Consider the following 20778-nt stretch of genomic DNA (forward strand, 5'->3'; position numbering starts at 1 on the left):
CAAGTATTTAAGCATAAAATTGTACTACTTCACAAAACAGTGCCTGACCTATTATAGTTACATTTCTTACCTTACTCCCGTATATAACATAAATGGACCTTTACCAAAGCAGAGCTGATCAGATACTGCTTGGGAGATGGAGCAGACTCAAGACACTAGCGTATGTTACTGGTATGAGTCTATCAGGTCAAGCAGCATGCTACATTGGTACACTGCAGTAAAAAAAAATTAAAAATTAAGTACATAAACTCACTTCTAACACTTGGATGGAGAACAAGTGGTTAAATGTAGTTAGCAGGCAAGGCTACACACTGCATTTTATAACTTGAGGTCTTTATTTAATTAAATCACCAATAGAAAAGCTTTCAATTACAATTATAAACCATAGGCAATTAAAAAAAAAAGTTTAAAAATATTGCATACTTTCTGGAAATAAGAAATACAAACTTAAATCATACCATGGCCAAAACACTAGTCTTTGATTGGCTCGTCGCTGTCTGTTTAACGATCTTAGAGAAACTCTAAAATAATGTCAGAGTAAAAAATTTACTAACACTTTATTAATACTCCTGATCTTTGTCATCATGGGTGCATGTTGGAATGTAACACTTAGTATATAGGTAAATAAAAACAATGAACCAATTTGCATATGAATCAATCAATCAATCGCTTACAGGCTGCATTAAAAGCAAGGAGTAGAAAAATTTAATGCCCTCACAGACAAAGCCATGACATATGATGACATTGCCAACCTAGGGTGAGAATGGAATGGTTGCTTTCTGATGAGTTATAAGAAAGTAAATCATACAAACTTAAACCAGCAGCGTTTGAAGTAAAGTAAGGTGGCCATGGTACAAAACAACAAAGATTATAAAACAACACAGTCACTGCTTTGGCTATGTTTTTTTATATGTTGAAAAGTTTCTTTGGGTGGTAATCTTGCATAAAGCAGGCACTTTTAACAAATTAATAATTTTCCTTTATAATTAAAAAAAATACATTTTTTTACTTTTTTCCAGCTTCTTGGCTTAAGTGACTTTGGCATACATACTGTAGAGTAAAAAAAAAAAAAAAAAAAAAAAGGATCAGAACACTTGACAAACCAAAGCTAGTACAAAGATATGAGAAAAACGACATACAATTGGGAAAACACCATAATGCCAAGCTCAAAGGACAGATAAAATAAAAGCACTTAGACAATAGATTGTTTCCAAGGAAACAGGATGGTAAAGCATGATACTATTTTATATATTTTACACATGTATTGTGTAAAAACTTTGTTTTACAAACTGTGCTTCTTATTCTGGGAAATAATTTTCCAAATAAAAGCCAATGCCATGAGAAAATGTTCCCATCTGAGGGAAAAAAGAAAGGAAAGATAGCAGTAGTAGTTATCTAATGTACTGCCTCATGCAATGTATCATACTCAACTTCTGTGTATGAACAAAGCAAAGCTTTAGGTGATTAATGATGATCTTTTACAAATATGCTAGGGAGATGCAAAAAGAAAAAAAAAAAAAAAAAAAAAGAAAAAAAAACTCAGAACCTCTCTAGTTCAATTTACTCATTTATAGCTGCGTTTCAGAGGAATTGGCACTCTGAAACACGAGCAGGCTGATCATCTAAATAATTCACTCTGAGACAGAAGAGACCATGCACACACACGCACGCGCACACACACACCCTGGCCCGCATCTACTGCCGCTGGCCTCATTAAAGGGAAACAAATAGTTTTGGTCTAACAGGAATGCTTTCTCTCATGACAGGCATTATAGTCTTATTCAGACCACTCATCATCATCGAACTCTGAGGAATCATCCTCAGAATCACTGCACTCCACGGCGATACGGCGAGACAGGATAGCTGCCACATCGTTGCCTACGACATCTCTCTTCTCTTGCTCTCTCTGCTCCTCCACCTTACGCAGGTTAAAGCCTAGAGACAGACAGAAAGACACGCACGCTTTAGTAACCTGAAGTTTTATTATTAAGACAATTAATTTATTTACAATACAAAAAAAAAAAACAACAACAAAGAAGTCCTAACTGCACCACAGAAATTTACTGGTAAAAATTCTTCATCTCATCACTATTAAAATCCCATGAGGAGTGGCTCCTATTATCTGTAATTATGAAAAAAGGCATCCGAAGTCAACATCTGAACCAAACAGCGGTTTCTTCAAGTTCAGAATTTACACATCTATCCTCTAGTTATCTCTCAAGTTATTACATACTGAGGCAATATTTATACAGAGCACGTTTTAAAACGTGCATTTATAATTTCTTAAGTAAAAATAGCTCGCTAATTAAAAATAAAATTACAGAATTGTGCTAACTCATTTTTTCATGTATCAAGCAGAATGTCTTAGAAATTTATATGGGTTGCATAAAAATTTAGAATGAATTGTTAAAGATTTTTTTTCTTTGGCATCTAAAAATCCAACATATTAAAATTGTGAAAGATACCGAATGGATTACATTTTTAGCTTTAGAGAATAAAGAAAGCTCAGTCTACTTTACTCATAACTCATACTCCATTACTCATAATCGAAGACACAGTATTCCTAGCAGTGAAGGTTTAGAGAAACTGCATCCTTTGTGGGAATTCCACAAAAGAAAGCAAGCAGCACACAAACTCAGAAGAGCTGTCTCAGTTGTTGTATGAAGAGATGAACGATACATCTTTTTTGTGATTAGCAACAAAAGTCATTTATCAAGCAAAAAAAAAAAAAAAACCTTACTGTAAGACACTCATTAAAAGCGGCATGTTTCAGAAGCAAAATACAGTCCATATAGCAGACATATTCTAAAACATGATTATGGTTTTCCCCTCCTAGGTCTTTCACCCTGTGCATCCACTTAGCTCTGATGTGTAAAAAGGACATGATAATATGGTACTTGATTACTGTGGAGTAAAACACTGTAGGCCAGTTGCCATGTGTACTTTGTGACAAAAATAGTGTCAACCGTGCTTTTCTGCACAGAAACTAGAAATTATATTTAAAAGTGACGCACTAGCTGAACTGGTTTATAGAAAATCCTAGAGATCTTTTATTATTATTTTTGTTTTTAACAAGAAGTGTCAAAAGTAGAAAGGTTAATGTCAAAGAACATTGTGAAGATGAGTGGAACACCACCCTCGTTGAGACTAATCAATAAGCCATTTAAAAAGACAATTTTGTATAGGCTTGGGTTTTAATGTCAAAGTTGCTAGCCTCTTTAGTAGAAGTTACACCGTAACGCCACCTACTGCCAATTCATTGCAAGTAAACCAAAGATACCTTGAACAAAAATGCCAGACTAATTCAAAAATCACTAATTACTGTTTTATACTTTTAACAGTACAAGACCCTTGTAGGTAAATAAAACAACCACAAAAAGTTAAATCTAAGAAAAGTCATACATGTCATGTTTGTCAAATATTGTTTTGTGTAAGCAGCAAATTACAATATTTATTTAATACAGTGACACCTTGGATTGTGAGTAACGCAAGACGAGCAAAGATTTTTAATAACTTTTAACTTGAAAAACGAACAAGTCTTGGTTTACGAGTTCCGAGTATCACGTATCACGCGTGCGCTTCTTGTTTTGACGCCGAGTGTCACATGATCACAACTGAGCCAAAGGTTTTTTGCTCTCTTGCACTGCGGAATTGTGGGTAATCATCTCCCATGCTGAGTCTTAGTGCACGCCTTTTACTGACAATCAACATCCGCGAACACGTACTGTTTACTACAAAACTGTGACCACGTGTGTGAGTAAAACATATTTTATTTTGTGTCTGTATGCGCACGTGTAAAGCAAAAGCAAGTCTCATTAAAGAGGTTAAAGATCCAATTTCTCTCTCTATTTCCATAATATGCATATATAATAGCATATTTTGGTAAAATGCTTACTTTTTAATTTATATTAACTTTGCGAATGTCTTCTACAGTTATGTTACAATGAGTTCAAATAAGAATAAAAAAAAAAACCTGATGGTAAGAAAACGTATGAATTCTAAAAGGAAGACGTGTGTCGCCTGCCCACTGAACATGATACTTTTAAAAAAATTTATAGATAATGCACATTAATAGTTATGCTTCTTAACCAAGGTTCTATGAGGTTTGGTCAAATTGCCCTCAATGGTTTAGGAGGATTTGCAGCTTTAAATAAAAAAAAGTATGACAAAAACACCTTTTTTTTTGGAAAGGATCAAATAGACCATTCCTGCATGAAAAGTTTACCATTTCTTGAATTGCTCAAACTTATTTTTGTAAATGCAAAACCTTCAGTCAATTCATAATGTATAAATATCAAAGAAATGAAAATCAATCCGATTAGCTGCAAGCACAAAAATTCAAGACCACCATACCTTAAACAAAATTTGTTCAAAAACTCAAAACTCACTTGACTTTTTTTACATCTTTAATCTCACCAATGCCCTACTTGCAATTCCTTCATACACCGCTAGGAGCCCACAAATAAAATATCCCTGCTCTAAATCAAATTTCTTTTTCTTAATTGTGAGCATTTTTCAAGAGTATCAATATGTAGTTATAGAGAATAAATTTTAAAAATAAAATAAATTCTACTTTAATTATGCCGTAATGTTTGATTTATTCTTCTTATGTTAAAGAACATCTGTGTAACTGAATGTCTCTGGTGAAATTTCAGTTTACCTTGACGAATAGCTGCCAGCAGATCGCTGCGGCCATCGCTGGCAGGGGCAGGCTGAGGCTTGGGGGCAGAAGGAGCTGAAAGGCCACCTGAAGAAGGAGGGGCAGGAGCTGATGGAGCAAAGCATGGTGGTGGAGGGCCTGGGGGTGGAGGGGGTGGAGGTGGAGGTGGGGGTCCATCCCCAACAGGAGGAGGAGGTGGAGATGGGACACCGGTAGTCATGGGTGGTGGTGGAGGAATAGATGGAGAAATGGAGGCAAAAGCAGGAGGAGGAGGAGATGGAGGAGAATCAAATCCTAATGGAGGTGGGGGTGGAGCCAATCCCATGGGTGGGGGAGGAGGTGGGGCGACAGGGGGTGCCACTGTAGGGCGGCCAGGAGGAGAGCATGGCATTGTTGGAGGAGCTGGAGGTGGATGGCTGGGGCTTAGAATGCTAACTGGTCTCTGAGGTGAAGTTCCAAATTGTACATCATTACACCTGTAAGGAAACAGGCATTAGATCACAGCCCATAACCGTTAAAACTATACCCTGTAACCGTTAAAACTCATGAAGACAGACAAAAAAAAAAAAAAAAAACTTACGTCATATCCGGGGGAGGAGGAGGCAAGAAACCATCATCATCTATCACTGGCGGTGGAAGAGGCGAGCCAGCATCATAACTGTAGGAGGCAGTGCTTTGGTCAAATCCCTCAGAGTCTATCGTACCCATGTCATCACCTGACCCAATGCTGCCGTTGACCACATCCCTGGATTGACTTTGGGGGAAAAAAAAAAAAAAAAAAAAAAAAGAAAAGAGCACATGTACAATTATATGTCTCATTACTCTTGCTAAAATGCACTCTCTCAGATCCTATGTTTTTACTTACTCAAGGTCCGTTTTAGGGACGACAAATTCTGCTCCCATCTTTTGACGTTCCCATTCCTCTTTACGCGTCTTGATCTTGCGAGGGTTCAGGTTACTACGGTTGGGATTTTCTCTCTTTTCTTTCTACACTCAGAAATACACAAATTAACAAAATGACCTGCTGTAATGATGTCAACTGTTAAGACTACAGTGGACCCTCACCATACAAATGTCACGCCTAGCCTGGCTACATGCAAAGCAGTTTCGGCATAAAAGCTATCAATCCGGTCGCGCGCACTTCCAGTCGCGCGCACTTCCGGCTGTGCCCGAGATCTCCGATAGCCAGTCAAAACTTTAAGGTGAGTTAGAGAAGTGTTTTTGGGCAAGATATACAGTAATGAGCCCAAAGAAAGCTAACAAAGATGGTACCAAGAAAAAAAATTAAGGCCACCATCAATGGAAATTTTAAAATAAATAAATTTTAAAAATCGGTAATATTGTGTTCTTTTTAAAGTTTTAAATGGTACCGTTTTCAAATGTAAATCATAATTTGTTAATAAGTTAAAAAACTATTACTTAAGTTAGTTAATAGTTTAAGGTTAACCAAAATGGATTATGTTCATTTTTTTTACATTTTTGAGTTTCTGAAACAAATTATCCACATTTCCATTGTTTTCTATGGGAAAATGTGCTTCGCTATTAAAAATCTGAGTTACAAACTCGCTTCCGGAAGTGATTAAATTTGTATGGTGAGGGTCCACTGTATGTAGCTGAAAAAAGTTTCTGGTCTCACCCTATGTTTCCGTTTTTCTTTCATGATGTCTTTGGTGTCTTGTAGCATCTGCTCTTTCCACAGGTCAAAGAAATAGGATGGGTCAGTATAGAACTTAAGTGCTTCCTTTCCATCGTCCCTGGAACAAAAACAGAAGTAAATTTAGACGGGCAACCAATGCTTTTACCTTGGAATAGCAGAATCATTTGACTTGCCATAATGTATAATACCAGGCAGATGCTGGGCTTAAACAATATAATGTTATTATCTTCCCTATTACAGAGTCATAAAATCCATTTATGATTATTGACAATTATATTTTATTACCAGGCCATCCATCCCGGAGGAAAAAAAAAAAAAAAAGGAAAAAAAAAAAAAAAGGAAGTGTGCTAGACAGTCAATGGTAAATGTTTCGGTGCACTAGATTACAGGTATTGTAGTTCAGTATGGGTTTGAGGCTATGAGAGTGTGAGAGCTGCAGAGATGACATCTCACCCTTTTCTAATCGACTAAACTACATGGTTTGCTTTTTGTTTTTGTCTGTTGAATTGAAAGTGACAAACCTTGCCTATTCAGCAACAATCTCTTTTTCCCAATAACGGTATATGGTGAAGAAGAAAAAAAAGACCTGGATATGATCTGTCTGAGTGTGTTTGGCTTGATTCATATAAATCAAGTATAAACTAAATTAGACATAACATTAAAATCACTGACATCACTTCAAGGGGTGGGATATACTGGGTTAGGCAGCAAGTAAACAGTCAGTTCTCAAAGTTGGCGTCTTAGAAGCAGGAACCATAGAGATTTTAATTACGGCCACATTGTGGTGGCTGAAAAGCTAAGTTAGAGCATCTCCAAAATGGCAGGTCTTCTGGGGTGTTTCTGGTACGCAGTGGTCGATACCTACCAACAGTAGACCAAGGAAGGACAACCGATGAACTGGTAACCTGTTGATGTCATGGCCATCCAAGTCTCATTAATCCGCATGGTAAGCAAAGTTCGGGCTGATCCCACAGAAGAGCTACTGTAGTAACGGTAATTTACTAAAACGTTATGACCAGCATCCAGATGTTTCAGAACCCACAATGCCTTACAGCTTGCTGTATATGGAGTTATGTAGCTGCAGACAGGTCAAACTGCCCATGCTGGCCCCTGTGCACTGCTGAAAGCTCCCACAATGGGCAGGTGAGCATCAGCAATGTGGCCTGGTTTGATGGATCATGTTTCTTTTACATCATATGGATGGGTGGAGACATGGCCTCATTTCCCTGGACATTAGATGGTCTGGGATAGAAAGGCAAGGCAGCAAAAAAGTGTGATGCTCTGGGAAACGCTTTGCTAAAAAACCCAGGGTCCTGCCATTCATGTGGTTATTATTTTGACACGTCCCACGTACCAAAAATTGTCGCAGGATAAGTATTTCCGGATGCCAGGAAATTAAAAACTATTTTTGCGGCAGGATACCGAGCCCCGTCGCACGGCAAAATAATTTGGGAACGGTTTGAAGAAAATGACCGAGATTTAAAGTTGTTGATTTGGCCTGCAAATTCTCCCAGATCTCTCAGTCATTTGTGGGATGTGCTGGACTAACGAGTCTGATCCATGAATGCCCCACCTTGCAATTTACATGGCTTAAAGGATTTGCTGCCAACACCTTTAGCCCTGACACCACAGTAAACTTTCAGAGGTTTTGTGGAGACCACGCCTTAATGGTTCACAGTTGTTTTGATGACACAAGAGGGATAGCAGGATATTGTGATAATTATATTGTTATGGCTCTTTAAACATTTAATTTAACATCAATTCTTTAAATATTTTTTAGGAATGTTTCTGAAAATCTTTGGCCAAAAAAAAAAAAAGACTAAAATGACTTTTTCATTTTACGAATGAAAAGATGACTTCAATTTTTTTTAAATATGCCTTCAACAAAATTTCATATTTATATTTGAGAATTAAATGCTGATGATCATTAAAAAGCAATTGAATAGGCTCCTGCTCAACACTGAGCAGCATTGACAGACAATCAGTTTTGTAAAAATGACTGCAGATTCAGGCAGCATCCAGTTATATTTTTAGGACTAAAGTACAACTGCACAGCAAGTAATATTACACCTCATTATTGCATTGACTGGTAGATGTATTTAAGATCTGATTGACTTACTATACTGACCATGTTAAGTCCCATTTTGTGGATAATAATGCACTAGTGAGTAAGCGAAGTGTAGCATTAGGCGCTAGCTTATGTGTAATAATGTGTTTTGTGTCGTAATATATGGGGAGAACGTGTAGCTTAAATTGTTGTTTAAAGGTTCAAGGCAAGGAGCATGGCTGGAGCAAGGCCATAAATAAGAAATAAATAGATATCAATAAAAATGCATATACAGGTAGTCCCCGACTTACGAACAAGTTCTGTTTGTGAGTCAGATTTGTTCTTAAATCCAAAAAAGTGAGTCTTATACGGCTTTGACACAAAGCCGTACGTTTTATAGATTCCCCTTACACCGTGATTTGTTTGCATCTGAATGTTTGTAGAACCACGGTCCATTCTTAACTGCGGAAATTCATAACTCTAATGTTCGTAAGTCAGGGACTATCTGTATACATAATTAAAAATATAAAGATTTTACGTTCATAAATGTTCTGATTTCAGAGAATCAAATGAAGCAATACACAATCACAGATAAAGCACAGACATTAGACTGTAAAAAATGATTAAATATAAAAAATTATAGTTATGCATTATTTTCACACTATTGAGATTTTTCAATAATTTTTTTATTCTGGCGATATCTATCAAATGCATCTATTAAACACCTTACTGAACATAAAGCATAAATATACAACAAACATAATAACATTAGTTTGAGGCAGTTGCTCATTAAACACAAACCGGTATACGCTGAGGATATTAAGTGGAGGTGGCTGGTTGCAGGTATGGTAGGTCTCTTGAACAGGCTGAGGCAGAGAAGGCCGAGTGAAGAGCTGTTGATCCTGAATCAGATTAGAGCGGAAGGCTTTGCGGGTGGTGATTGCCTGCAAGGAAACTAGAGACAACAAAACAGCAACGCCAACAATGAGAGAGAAAAAAAAATTAACATGTTTGAGCTAATCAAGCATAATTACACTATTGAAGGGGGAAACGGACATGCATCCATTATCATCCATTACGGAAAATGAAATGACTACTGATAAGGCCATGATGACATTCAATTAGCTTACTTATTGTTTGGTCACCATCAGCCAACATGTGCAGAATGAAACAGCATGATTTGGTCTACAGCTCTCGGCAATAATACTCGCAATATAATCAAAGACTATCCTGTTTTTCTCTTACCCTCTTCCTCTTTGGGGTCCAGCTGGGTAACTTTAACCTGAAGTTTGTCCACTCTTTCACCAAGCGTGTTCACCCTCTCTGCAAACAAGCTGGCCTGGACAAACAACCCGCCAAACACGTCCTCCGCAAACCTGCCTGTTATATAATACAAACATACAAAGTCAGCCATAGCGCCAAATAAGAAAGAGAGAGAGAGAGAGAGAGGGAGGTCACTTACTGAGGGAACCAAGTTGGCGGATAATGTTAGCCAGTGTGATATTGGTCACACACTCCAGCTCACTTTTCACCGCCGTGGGCAGGGTCTGACGGCACAGGTGCCGTGGCTCGATATTTCGCATCACCAAAGGCATGACGATAAGTCAGTGACTCTCCTCCCTAAAAACAGGAAACACAACAAGAGAATGAGTGCAACACCTCATGTCAACTGTTTTGCTGTTTTAACTGCATGTTTGCAGATCATTTTATTATCTGCAAACTGCATATTATCCATATTATCCTATATATCTGCATATTATCCATATTATCCTATGGACACTGCCTCCAAAACAGGACATTTCCTTGTTCTTGAGTAATTCCATCTCAAATCAACCAATGAAAGAGAAATTTTCCACCATCGCCTCTCAGATTTTGCTGATTTTTTCACCAATTGTTGATCTTGCCATGAAAATAAAAACCCCCAATTTTTTTGTCCCAACTCCCACTCGTTAAAAAATGGCAGCCATCTCAATTTTTGGCCTCAAAGTGCTTTCAGACATGCCACGCCCCTTTTTGAAATCCTGTTTTCCTTGATAACTCGCTTGCTTTATGTCATATGGAGATGAAACTGGGTATATTTATGTAAGGTTTTATGTAGATTCAGATTCTGCAATCGGAATTTGGCTATCTGCTGTGGTTATGGAGATATTTCTGAAAAACCGTTTTTTGGGGGTACCCCTTTTCGACCCCCCAGAACCCAAGGTCTGTATGTATACATGTTACTCAAAAAAATAGGGGTTACTTCACATCACCTTATCTTGAAAATAAATAAAAACCAGGGGTGTGTTATGCCCTGTTTTATAGAAATCATCAAAAATTAATTGTCCAGGTTTTGCAAATGTTTTACGATTTGATACACATTTTATATACAGAGAATGTACATGGATGTACACAATAGGCCTTATCTACCAGTAAATGTGTCATTTTATGGGGGTACATGTAAGATACATGTATCACTGTCAAACAGTATCCTGTAACTGAACCATTCCGGTTCATACTAATCAGAAAGTTGAATTATCTCCTACCAACTCCATGAGTGACCTCGCACTTAAGGAACTTGGTGATTGCATCATCTTTTTCTTGGTGCTAATTAAGTGCAGAAAAACAAAAGCAGGTGAGTGTGTTTTATTTATGTTAATTTATTAACTGAAGCTTTCCAATGTAGTTTGTTATCTTAATCACAATCTGATTACAAAGACCTGATGGCAAAGCTTGTCTGTTCTTTGGATTCTCGTGACTATATGTTGCACAGGTGTGAGCAGTGCCCCCTCTAAATCAAAACTATCTGATTATCTTGATTAGGGCAGGGCAATATGGGCAAAAGTATTTATCACGATATATATTTAAATATTTGCGATAATGATATAACTGACGATATGATTGACACGAGACAAAGCAGCTGTTTGTATGTGCATTAAAGCTATATAAAATTTTAACAGTGCAAATGCAAATTCCACACCACTGAAGTTGCACAATTTTTACAAACCAATTCTGGTTCATCTGTTTCATTCAACGATCCGCTTTCGCCTTTCTTATTCTCCGCCGCCGCCAAGCTTTTTCCGCCATAAGCGTTTGGAAACAAAGGCACTGCACATGCGTGTTTTACCCATATTCTATCGCGATATTTCATTTTCTTATCATTGCCTAACATTGTACCGGTATTACCGTGGAAGGTATGATATGGCCCAGCCCTAATCTTGATGGTATATTTGAAAATGCTGATTTGGACCCAGATGACATTGTTCAGTTCAAGCAGTGGATTTCATTATGAGACTTTGTGAAAAATGTGACCCCCGCACAGCTCATCACTATACAGCCAAGGCCCAAGCTGCTTATTTGAAAGAACTGAAAAAGAAACTTCCCATTGGAAAGGAGGCTGTTGTCCTCATGGATTTTGCTGAATGTTATTTTTTATTTGTCAGGATGCTGTTCAAGGTTTTCATTGGGATACATCCCAGGTGATTCTGCATCCTTTCGTGGTTTACTATAGGGGTGGTAGTGAAAACAATGGTTCACTAAGTTGCAAAAGTTTTTGTGTCGTCAGTAATGAAAGGGAACACAATGCTATTGTTCACAAGTTTATTAAGGTTCTCATGAATCCACTGAAAGTTCTTCTACCAAATTTAAATCATGTGCATTACTTCTCAGATGGTGCAGCCAGCCAGTACAAGAATTATAATTTTTTTTTACAAATTTGTGGAGGCATTTCCTATCAAAATGACTTTGGTAGCTACAAAGTGCATGCCTTTCCTAGTTGATATTATTTGTGTCACTGCAACTTGACAGGTCTCGTACATGTACATGTACCTTTTTGTCTTATTCCATGAACTCTTTTTTGTGGGCTTTGTTCTTTCAGAATCAGATACCCAGGGTGATGAAAAAAAACTGTGATTAGTCCTTTTAGTGTAGAGAGATGAATAACGTCATTATCAGTCATTGACTAGACATGCATTACAGAAGAATTTGAGGTAACTTTTACTTTGAAAGGAGCAGATTTTATGAGTATGCATTAAGTATTCTACAGATATTGCAGTACATTTCTGTGTGTCAAATCATTTAATGTTGCAAAACCTGGACAATTAATTTTTGATGATTTCTATAAAACAGGGCATAACACACCCCTGGTTTTTATTTATTTTCAAGATAAGGTGATGTGAAGTAACCCCTATTTTTTTGAGTAACATATATACATACAGACCTTGGGTTCTGGGGGGTCGAAAAGGGGTACCCCCAAAAAACGTTTTTTCAGAAATATCTCCATAACCACAGCAGATAGCCAAATTCCGATTGCAGAATTTGAATCTACATAAAAACTTACATAAATATACCCAGTTTCATCTCCATATGACATAAAGCAAGCGAGTTATCAAGGAAAAGAGGATTTCAAAAAGGGGCGTGGCATGTCTAAAAGCACTTTGAGGCCAAAAATTGAGATGGCTGCCATTTTTTAACGAGTGGGAGTTGGGACAAAAAAATTGGGGGGTTTTATTTTCATGGCAATATCAACAATTGGTGAAAAAATAAGCAAAATCTGTGATCATGTGGTGGAACCCACTGGTTGATTTGAGATGGAATCACCCTCTTCCATCTACATGGCCACACGTACACATCCAGCCTATTTTTAACCACACTCCCAAATTGTCTGGTCCAAAGCAGAACCAAAACTGCTGTGCATGGTTCCTTTTAAACGCAACTTACATCCTTTATTTTAGCAGTACGTCTTCATCAAGCAGCAAAGTGTGTGTGTGTGTGTGTGTTTAAGGTTAAAGCAAAAGAAACGAAGCAAGTTCCCCTTTCTAACACTAAATATCACTCTAAACAGAGAGACACAAATGAAGCCTGATTATACGGCTTCACAGTTTATTTTTCTGCCATTTCGGGCTCACACTAAAGCCTTTTTGGAAACTATTTTTCTCTACCAGAGTATTAGGTCAATTATGTGGTCTTTGACCCCACAGTCTGTGTGAGATCACTGAGATTGCCCAATGATACCACAAAAAATATTACAAGGCTGTAATTACTGCTGTAACTACTGGGGAAAACACAGTCCCTTCTAAGTCTGTACTGTTGTGGACGTTTAAACAAACAAAAAAAAAAAATCAAGTTTTATAACTTAGTTCAACATTTCTTACCAATTTTACTTGGCCTACTAAAGATGGGGACTTGCTAAAATGTTGATAGGTTCTGACATTGAGTGTTTTAATACAACTGCTCACGTGCAAAATTATACGGTGTACAGATACACAAAAATGTGTTTTTTTTTTTTTATACTTTACGAATGAGGATACTTTAAGTGACCAGAACAGAGAGAGAGGGGGAAAAAAAAAAAAAAAAAAGAGAGAAAAGGATTATTGTGAGAAAGAATGGAAGGTTACACCCAATAGCACCCAACTATTCCGGTTTTTTCTAGATGCGGTGATTAGAGCTCATCCTTGTTAAAATGTGGAAGTTGTTCTGCCTTTAACAGCTATTTTTTGTATATATTTATTTAAGTGAAACAGCTGAAATGAAGTGAGCTCGTCAATATTTCTGTTTACAGGTAATTGACAGCTTTGTATTCAAGTAAGAATCTCTCTTGCTAAACCCTACAGGCATTTTAATAATGAGTGCCGTCAATCACTGTTGTTACTCTGCTGACACAAATACAGATGACATTCAGTTACACTTAGTGATTTATACACAACACATCTATTCGGAAGCTATTCTCACTATGCATGCTTAAAAAAAAGCCATTGTAGTATTGTTGTGTAAACAATTATCTTTTAAAGTTTCTTGCTAACCTGGTTGACTGTAAACTGGCCTCTACTGAGTGTCACAAAAGTCTTCATAGAGTCAGAAATTATCACTTTTTTTTGCAGCAAAATGTAACTTTATTCACAAAACACACTTTACATGAATACCATTTCTTTGTAAACATAAAAGTAGTCTCTCCGCACATCTGGTGTGATGTATGTTACTGCACTTGAAATGCATTCCTTTAAATTATCTTTGTACTGCATCTCTTGTTTGTACACCACACCCAGCCACAGGCAAAAAAACAAGTGGACATAAATCTAGGGATCTTGCATGCCACTCCACAGGGTCACAGCATCAACTGCAAAAAAAAGGAAACTGCGGCTCCAACCAACATTTATGTAGGAGAAATTCTGAGACACCCTGTAACGCTAGCATAGCATCAAAACAATCAAACAACCTACAATCTAACATCAACATGCTCATCATGGCACTGATTAGTATAATTAAGCATTTTCGACATCCTAAGTCATTCCAACGCAGGAGAAAAAGAAGGGAAAACTTCATTTTGCCTATTTACACAATAGTCGAATGGTGACGTTTTAACCATTTAGTGTTTTTTTTTTCTCTTTTAAGTTCAAAACTTCTGACTCAGCTCCTCAGTAATTACAGTGCACATCTATGAGAAGCTGAGCGCTGGGGAAGGAAAGAAATAAACACTAAACTGTGCATCACAAGCTACTCTAATACTAAATTTCAAGTTCTCAATGTTTCTTTCTATTGCCATCTCAGGGAGTTTTCTCTTGCTCGTCAGGGACAATCTGATAATTTTGATTTATACATATTTTCTCACTCATTTCATTTCCCTAATTTCCTTTTAAATCTGTCAAGCTGCTCGGCGACAATGACCATTAACCAAAACTGAACTGAATTGAATAGATTAGAGGAACAAATATCTGTGATTGTGCGTGTACAATAAATGTAAGAACGTGAAAAACCAGTGCTAAAAGTCTGCTCGCTAATTGTTTTACACATTAAGCCACTTCTGGAATTGGGTTTGAACAAAAATTATAAAAATAAACTGCACTGTAAAACATTTGAGTAGCATGATATTTACGAAACTATAAGTATATACCATATAAAAGATTAATCCAATTATAGAATTAAAAAATTGTATCGTCTTTGTGCGCACACTGGTTTTGTAACCAGATACTTGTTATAAATGTGGCTGACCAGATCATGTGCGTTACACTTGAGCAGGATTTGAGCAAACATCCGTCCATGCACTGCATATCTTATTGACCTTACTACTTGCAGCAACACGTCATGAAGTTAAGAGGGGCCTTAGAGGACTAAAATTATCAGCAGGATGTTACACTATGAGTAATATTTGTCAATGTATTGGATGTGTAGTGACTTTAACTGCTATACAACCTCCCGTAACAGAGTAAGTGGTTTATTGTTATGATAGGGTTGATAAATTAAGGGGTATCACTGAGTTCAGGTCAAAAGTCAGAGCTTTAAAAAACAGAACAAATAAACAGGATATCTCTGGGATTAATCCCTGTTGCAAGAGAGATTTCTGAAAGTTGATAGTCATATCTCTCTCTCCAGTACCGAGCTCCTTTGGTGACACTGGGGGAAAATCTTCTTCTTCGTCTTTCGCTGTTCCCTTTCAGGGGTCGCCACAGCGAATCATTTGCCTCTATCTAACCCTATCCTCTGCATCCTCTTCTCTCACACCAACTAACTTCATGTCCTCTCTCACTGCATCCATAAATCTCCTCTTTGGTCTTCCTCTAGTCCTCCTGCCTGGCAGTTCCAACCTCAGCATCCTTCTACCGATATATTCACAATCTCTCCTCTGAACATGTCCAAACCACCTCAATCTGGCCTCTCTTACTTTATCTCCAAAACATCTAACGTGGGTTGACCCTCTGATAAACTCATTCTTGATCCTATCCATCCTTGTCACTCTCAAAGAGAACCTCAACATCTTCAGCTCTGCTACCTCCAAGTCCAACTGGGGGAAAATATAGATATATATTTTTCCACAACTTTCTAAGACATGAGGACTATATAGTATGATTCATGGCAACGAGATACTTGTGGACATGACTTACTAAAACGTGGGAAGATGTGATATTATGGCCATTAATTACTAAGCTTTGGGAACAAAAAAATAATAATAATAATAGTATAACACGTGAACATACTATACACTTAAAGCGGTATAGTGCATGGCCACGAGGTACTATGTCGTGACCATGATTTACTAATTCATGGGAACGAGATACTATGTCGTGGCCATGATTTACTAAGACTTGAGAACAAAATAGTATAATGCATGGCCAGGAGATATGTTGTGGCCATGACTTACTAAGGCATGGAAACAAGACACTATGTGGTGGCCACGACTTACTAAGGCATGGAAACAAAATGGTATAATGCATGGCCACAAGATACTATTTTGTACAAATGAGATCATTCATGTCCTGGATGTGACAGGATGATTGTTGTTTTGGCCGTATGCTGTGTGTCAGTGAGTACATAAACATAATCATCCGTATACACTATCAGTTCTATGGAAAAATTTACATTGATTTTGCTTATATTACAAAAGGCCAAATGTAATGAGGTCATTAAGTCGTGTAAGACGAGATAGTGTAACTCGTGGCCACGACCTAATGACCTGATTACATTTGGCCTTTTGTAATCTATGGGAAAACTTAAATAGATTTAGCTTATAATTGTATAACGACAACATAGAATCTTGTAGCCACGCGTTATACAATTTGATGCCAAGCATTAGAATGTCGTGGCCACAACATAGTATTTTGCTCCCATGCCTTAGTAAGTAGTGGCTAATGGAATATATTAATTTCCCCCCCCCCCCCAGTGTCACCAGGGGGGCTCAGGACTTCATGGCCACGGCGTTAACGTCATACAAATGCGAGTCATAACCTTTAGACAAACCAGGTTGATTCGTGAGGAAGAATTTACATGAAATAAAATAAAAAATAACAATTTCCACGGTGTAATATGAAAACTATGACACTTCAAACTAAATATGTTTGAGTTAATTGTATTTCCGTTGGAAAAGTAAAACACCGCGTCCCACCCTAAACGTCCAGAGCAGGAAGTGAGTTATTAGCCACTCCGGCTAGCTACTTCTACACAACACACCAACTGATTCAGCTAGTTCATAAAAGTGAAAAATGACATGACTCACCACGCAATAAAACAGTCAGTCCTCGCTCCCGAAGTCTTTACGCTTTCCAACTCCCCAGCTACCTGAACATTACTTCACTTTTTTTTTTTGTTTTTTTTGCTGCTACTTTCCAAGTCGACAAAAATGTCCGCATTTACAGTCACAAGAACTGTCGGTCACGGAGCGCGAGCTCCCGGATTTACTAACTTTTCATTGGGTGACGCGAGTAGAATGAGAGCCGTTATTGGGCGAAGCAGCTGTCAGTTTGGTATTCCGGGGGGCGGGATTACAGAGCCTGTCTCCGGGCTCCACCCGTGTGGGTTGAAAACATCTGCTGGCTGCGCAGGGAGGGGCGGCCAGCCCTGATCAGTGGGCCTGCTCCAACAGATCCATCAGAAACATGGATAAATATCTGAAATGCCTAAGATCCATACATACATACACACTAAGCTGGAAGAGCACAAAAAACAAGAAAGTAAATACATAAATAAACACCTACACCATGGTTTAAAAAAAAAAAGTGTACCACTAACACCGCCTATTCAGTTGAACACTCACACAAACACACACACACAGATATACACACAAACGAGAAAATAAATTACTAGGTTTTGTAAATAAAACTAGTAAATAAAATACCAAGGACATGAAATAAATGCATACAAACAGAAACAATACTAAGTAAAGAGAAACTTATAAACTACTGTGAAAAAAAATGTGAAATCTTTTTAATCCATCCATCCAGGAACCTCTGTAGACAAACTATGGACCATGGAGGCCATTGTATGTATTCTCATTTTTACGACCATCGTAGAACGTCCAGTCAACATTCACACAGGCAATTTGGGCACGTCAATAAGCCTAATCTACATGTCTTTGGACTGTGGGAGAAAACCCACCAAGCACAGGAAGAACATGCAAACTCCATGCACACAGACCCTGAAGCCACAGTGCCGCCTAGAGAATAAATTATTAGTGAATAAAATACTAAGGACATAAACTCATAAAAACAGAAACAATACAAAGTAAAGAGAATAAACTACTGTGAAAAGAAATGTGAAATCTTAATCCATTCATACATCTAGAAACCTCTCTGTAGTTCAACTACTGTAGGAACCATGAAGGTGAATAGTGACCATTGTATATACAGTATACATTTTTCCATCCAGCGGCTTACAGTATACAGTTTTTAAGTGACACACGCAAAATTGATAAAGATTAAATTATTTGTCACACATACCTTACAGCACACTGAAATATTTTTTTCTCACATCCCAGTTAGGAAGATGGGGTCAGAGCCCTTGGATGGGGTCAACCAGTATACATCGCCCCTGGACCTGATAGGGTTAAGGGCCAGGCTCGAGGGCTCAACGGTGGCAACTCGGTGGTGCTTGGGATCAGTAATCCAGAACATTAATCGTTTGAGTTATTACTGCCCCACAATAGATGTCTAAACATTGTCCAAAAAGAAATTGATATATGTTGTTAAAGGTAGTAGGAAGTATACAGTTACAGTAAGCTTTTTTTTTATTTGTCTGACCTTTGTAATGAAAAACAACCAAGCAAGAAGATTTAAAAATCTGGATCACAGGAGGATTAAGAACAAAAAGTACTCTCATTTAATATTTAATGTTACAGTTAATTAAATCGAATTTAAAGCTTAGTTGAAATGGTTCTGAGTAAACTGTATAGTTAGTAAGGCATTACTTTTATAACAATTGAAAAAACAGTGTTATGACAAGTTGTTTGATTTATTGAGACCAAGGGTTTGGGAGCATGCACTATTTAATTTGGCATCCCCATATGTTAATGCTTTTTCTTATATTTTCATGCTGGATATATACAAGATAACATATCAAAATATGGCACATATCATATCATATGACTGCAACCAAAAAGTGTTTTTCTCCTACTGAATTTTTAGGCATATACACAGCATCATTCATAGCAATTACTTTTATATCTATTTGGTGCATTTAGCTTTAATTAGTATGTCAGAAAATGTCATGTCTGATCAATCTGCTGAAATAACCTCCTAACATAATAGTGATTTTATTATTATGCTTTCAGTACAGGTACTACATTTGATCACTAGAGGGCACCTCATACATCATCATAGAATGACCAAACAAAAAGAAAAAACTCAGCCATAGAAATGTAATACAAATCTAACTAATTACTCCATACCTGTGATTACCACGTTGTCCACTTCAAATTAAACTGGAAATGCATAATTTCCACAAATTCAAACCTCACTGTAGTCAGATTCATCTACTAGTTTGTTCTTCCTAATAAAAAAAGAAATTGTTTTATTTCCCAGCATTACATTCATTCAATAACGTGTATGTGTGGACTCACATGTCCTCTCCAATAAAATATATTATATTAAATCAAAACATATATAAAAAATATAGTCAATTAGAGTGTGCTTTATAATCAGCTTGAAACTTTGTGCGTCTACGTGTGATATGTTAAAAGTATTTAATTTACAAAATCAGGGGAGATTCAGCGCCCCCTAGTGAAAAACAGCAAAATTATATTTAATGTATCGATTAATCCATACCATTACACCGACTTGATAATACCATTACATTTAAACAAACTGTAGTTCGGACACTTAATGAACCATAATGCACACACATCTAAAGACAACATTTATAAGATTTTGCTTTGTTCTGCTAGATAAAAATTTTTTTAAAGGTGGAACCATCCAACTATTATTATTATTATTATTATTATTGTAAAACTAGACATAGTGCTCTACCTTTGCAAAGAAAACTATTTTCTAATATTTAAAAGAAATTCCAAGATTACTTTTAATGTAACTGAATCAGATATTTGGAACAGGTATAAATACAATGAATCAATTCTGTGCAAGTTTTGTGGGAAAAAATAAATAAATATATATATATATAAAAGTAGATCTCACTCTGCTTGTCACTCAGGTGGTGCCTTTAAGGTTCCAGCTTTTGTGTCTTTATTTCATCTAAAAATGTGAACATGACGTACCTTTTAAAATGTCTTTACTGTACACAATTGGACTTAGTTGTATTGCTTTTAATTTTAAACTTTGTGCATTATAAAAACTTTTCCACATAAAAATGCATACCAATTCATAAATGGTGCAGTTCAGTTAGAGCTTTTCTGGGCATGCTCCCTCAATACGCTATGCAAACTGTATACAGCAACAACAACAAAAAAAGAAATTTAGTTTGCAAAGTATGGGAATGAGAATGATATAGATTATTAAACTTAGAAACAAGGAGCAGTGGTTGCTAAAGCATTCAAGGCTCTGGGCTGCTGAGCATAAGGTTGGGGGTCAAAGTCCACTGCCAGGTCACTATGGTTGGGTCCTTGGGCAAGCCCTTAACCCTGCTAATGGGAGGGTTGTGACAAAAACGGCATCCAGCATAAGACCTGTGCCAAGTCTTCTGGAACAAATGATCCCTAAGGATAAAAGTGACAAAGCC

The 20778-nt window shown here is 37.2% G+C and overlaps 1 protein-coding gene across 1 annotated transcript; it reads right to left on the bottom strand.

Annotated features, from left to right (window-relative positions):
- Nucleotides 1–312: 312 nt before the first annotated feature.
- wasf2 (WASP family member 2) lies at nucleotides 313–17484 on the bottom strand. The gene is made up of 9 exons (XM_053491625.1): nucleotides 17330–17484; nucleotides 9827–9984; nucleotides 9610–9744; nucleotides 9166–9319; nucleotides 6297–6414; nucleotides 5526–5647; nucleotides 5241–5414; nucleotides 4661–5136; nucleotides 313–1935 (listed from the first exon to the last, which is right to left on the bottom strand). Exons 2-9 carry the CDS (start codon nucleotides 9957–9959, stop codon nucleotides 1778–1780), a joined length of 1470 nt encoding a protein of 489 aa, XP_053347600.1. The 5' UTR covers nucleotides 9960–9984; nucleotides 17330–17484; the 3' UTR covers nucleotides 313–1777.
- Nucleotides 17485–20778: the final 3294 nt, after the last annotated feature.

This window comes from Clarias gariepinus, chromosome 3 (assembly GCF_024256425.1).
Source record: "Clarias gariepinus isolate MV-2021 ecotype Netherlands chromosome 3, CGAR_prim_01v2, whole genome shotgun sequence".
NCBI classification, from domain to species: domain Eukaryota; kingdom Metazoa; phylum Chordata; class Actinopteri; order Siluriformes; family Clariidae; genus Clarias; species Clarias gariepinus.

Excerpts from the sequence above, each read along its gene's own strand:
- wasf2 (XM_053491625.1), bottom strand. The coding sequence starts at position 9,959 with ATGCCTTTGGTGATGCGAAATATCGAGCCACGGCACCTGTGCCGTCAG. Across the intron at positions 5,648-6,296 it reads AAGAAAAACGGAAACATAGG|AAAGAAAAGAGAGAAAATCC; the intron begins GTGAGACCAGAA and ends TTCTGAGTGTAG. Across the intron at positions 1,936-4,660 it reads GCTGGCAGCTATTCGTCAAG|GCTTTAACCTGCGTAAGGTG; the intron begins GTAAACTGAAAT and ends GTCTGTCTCTAG.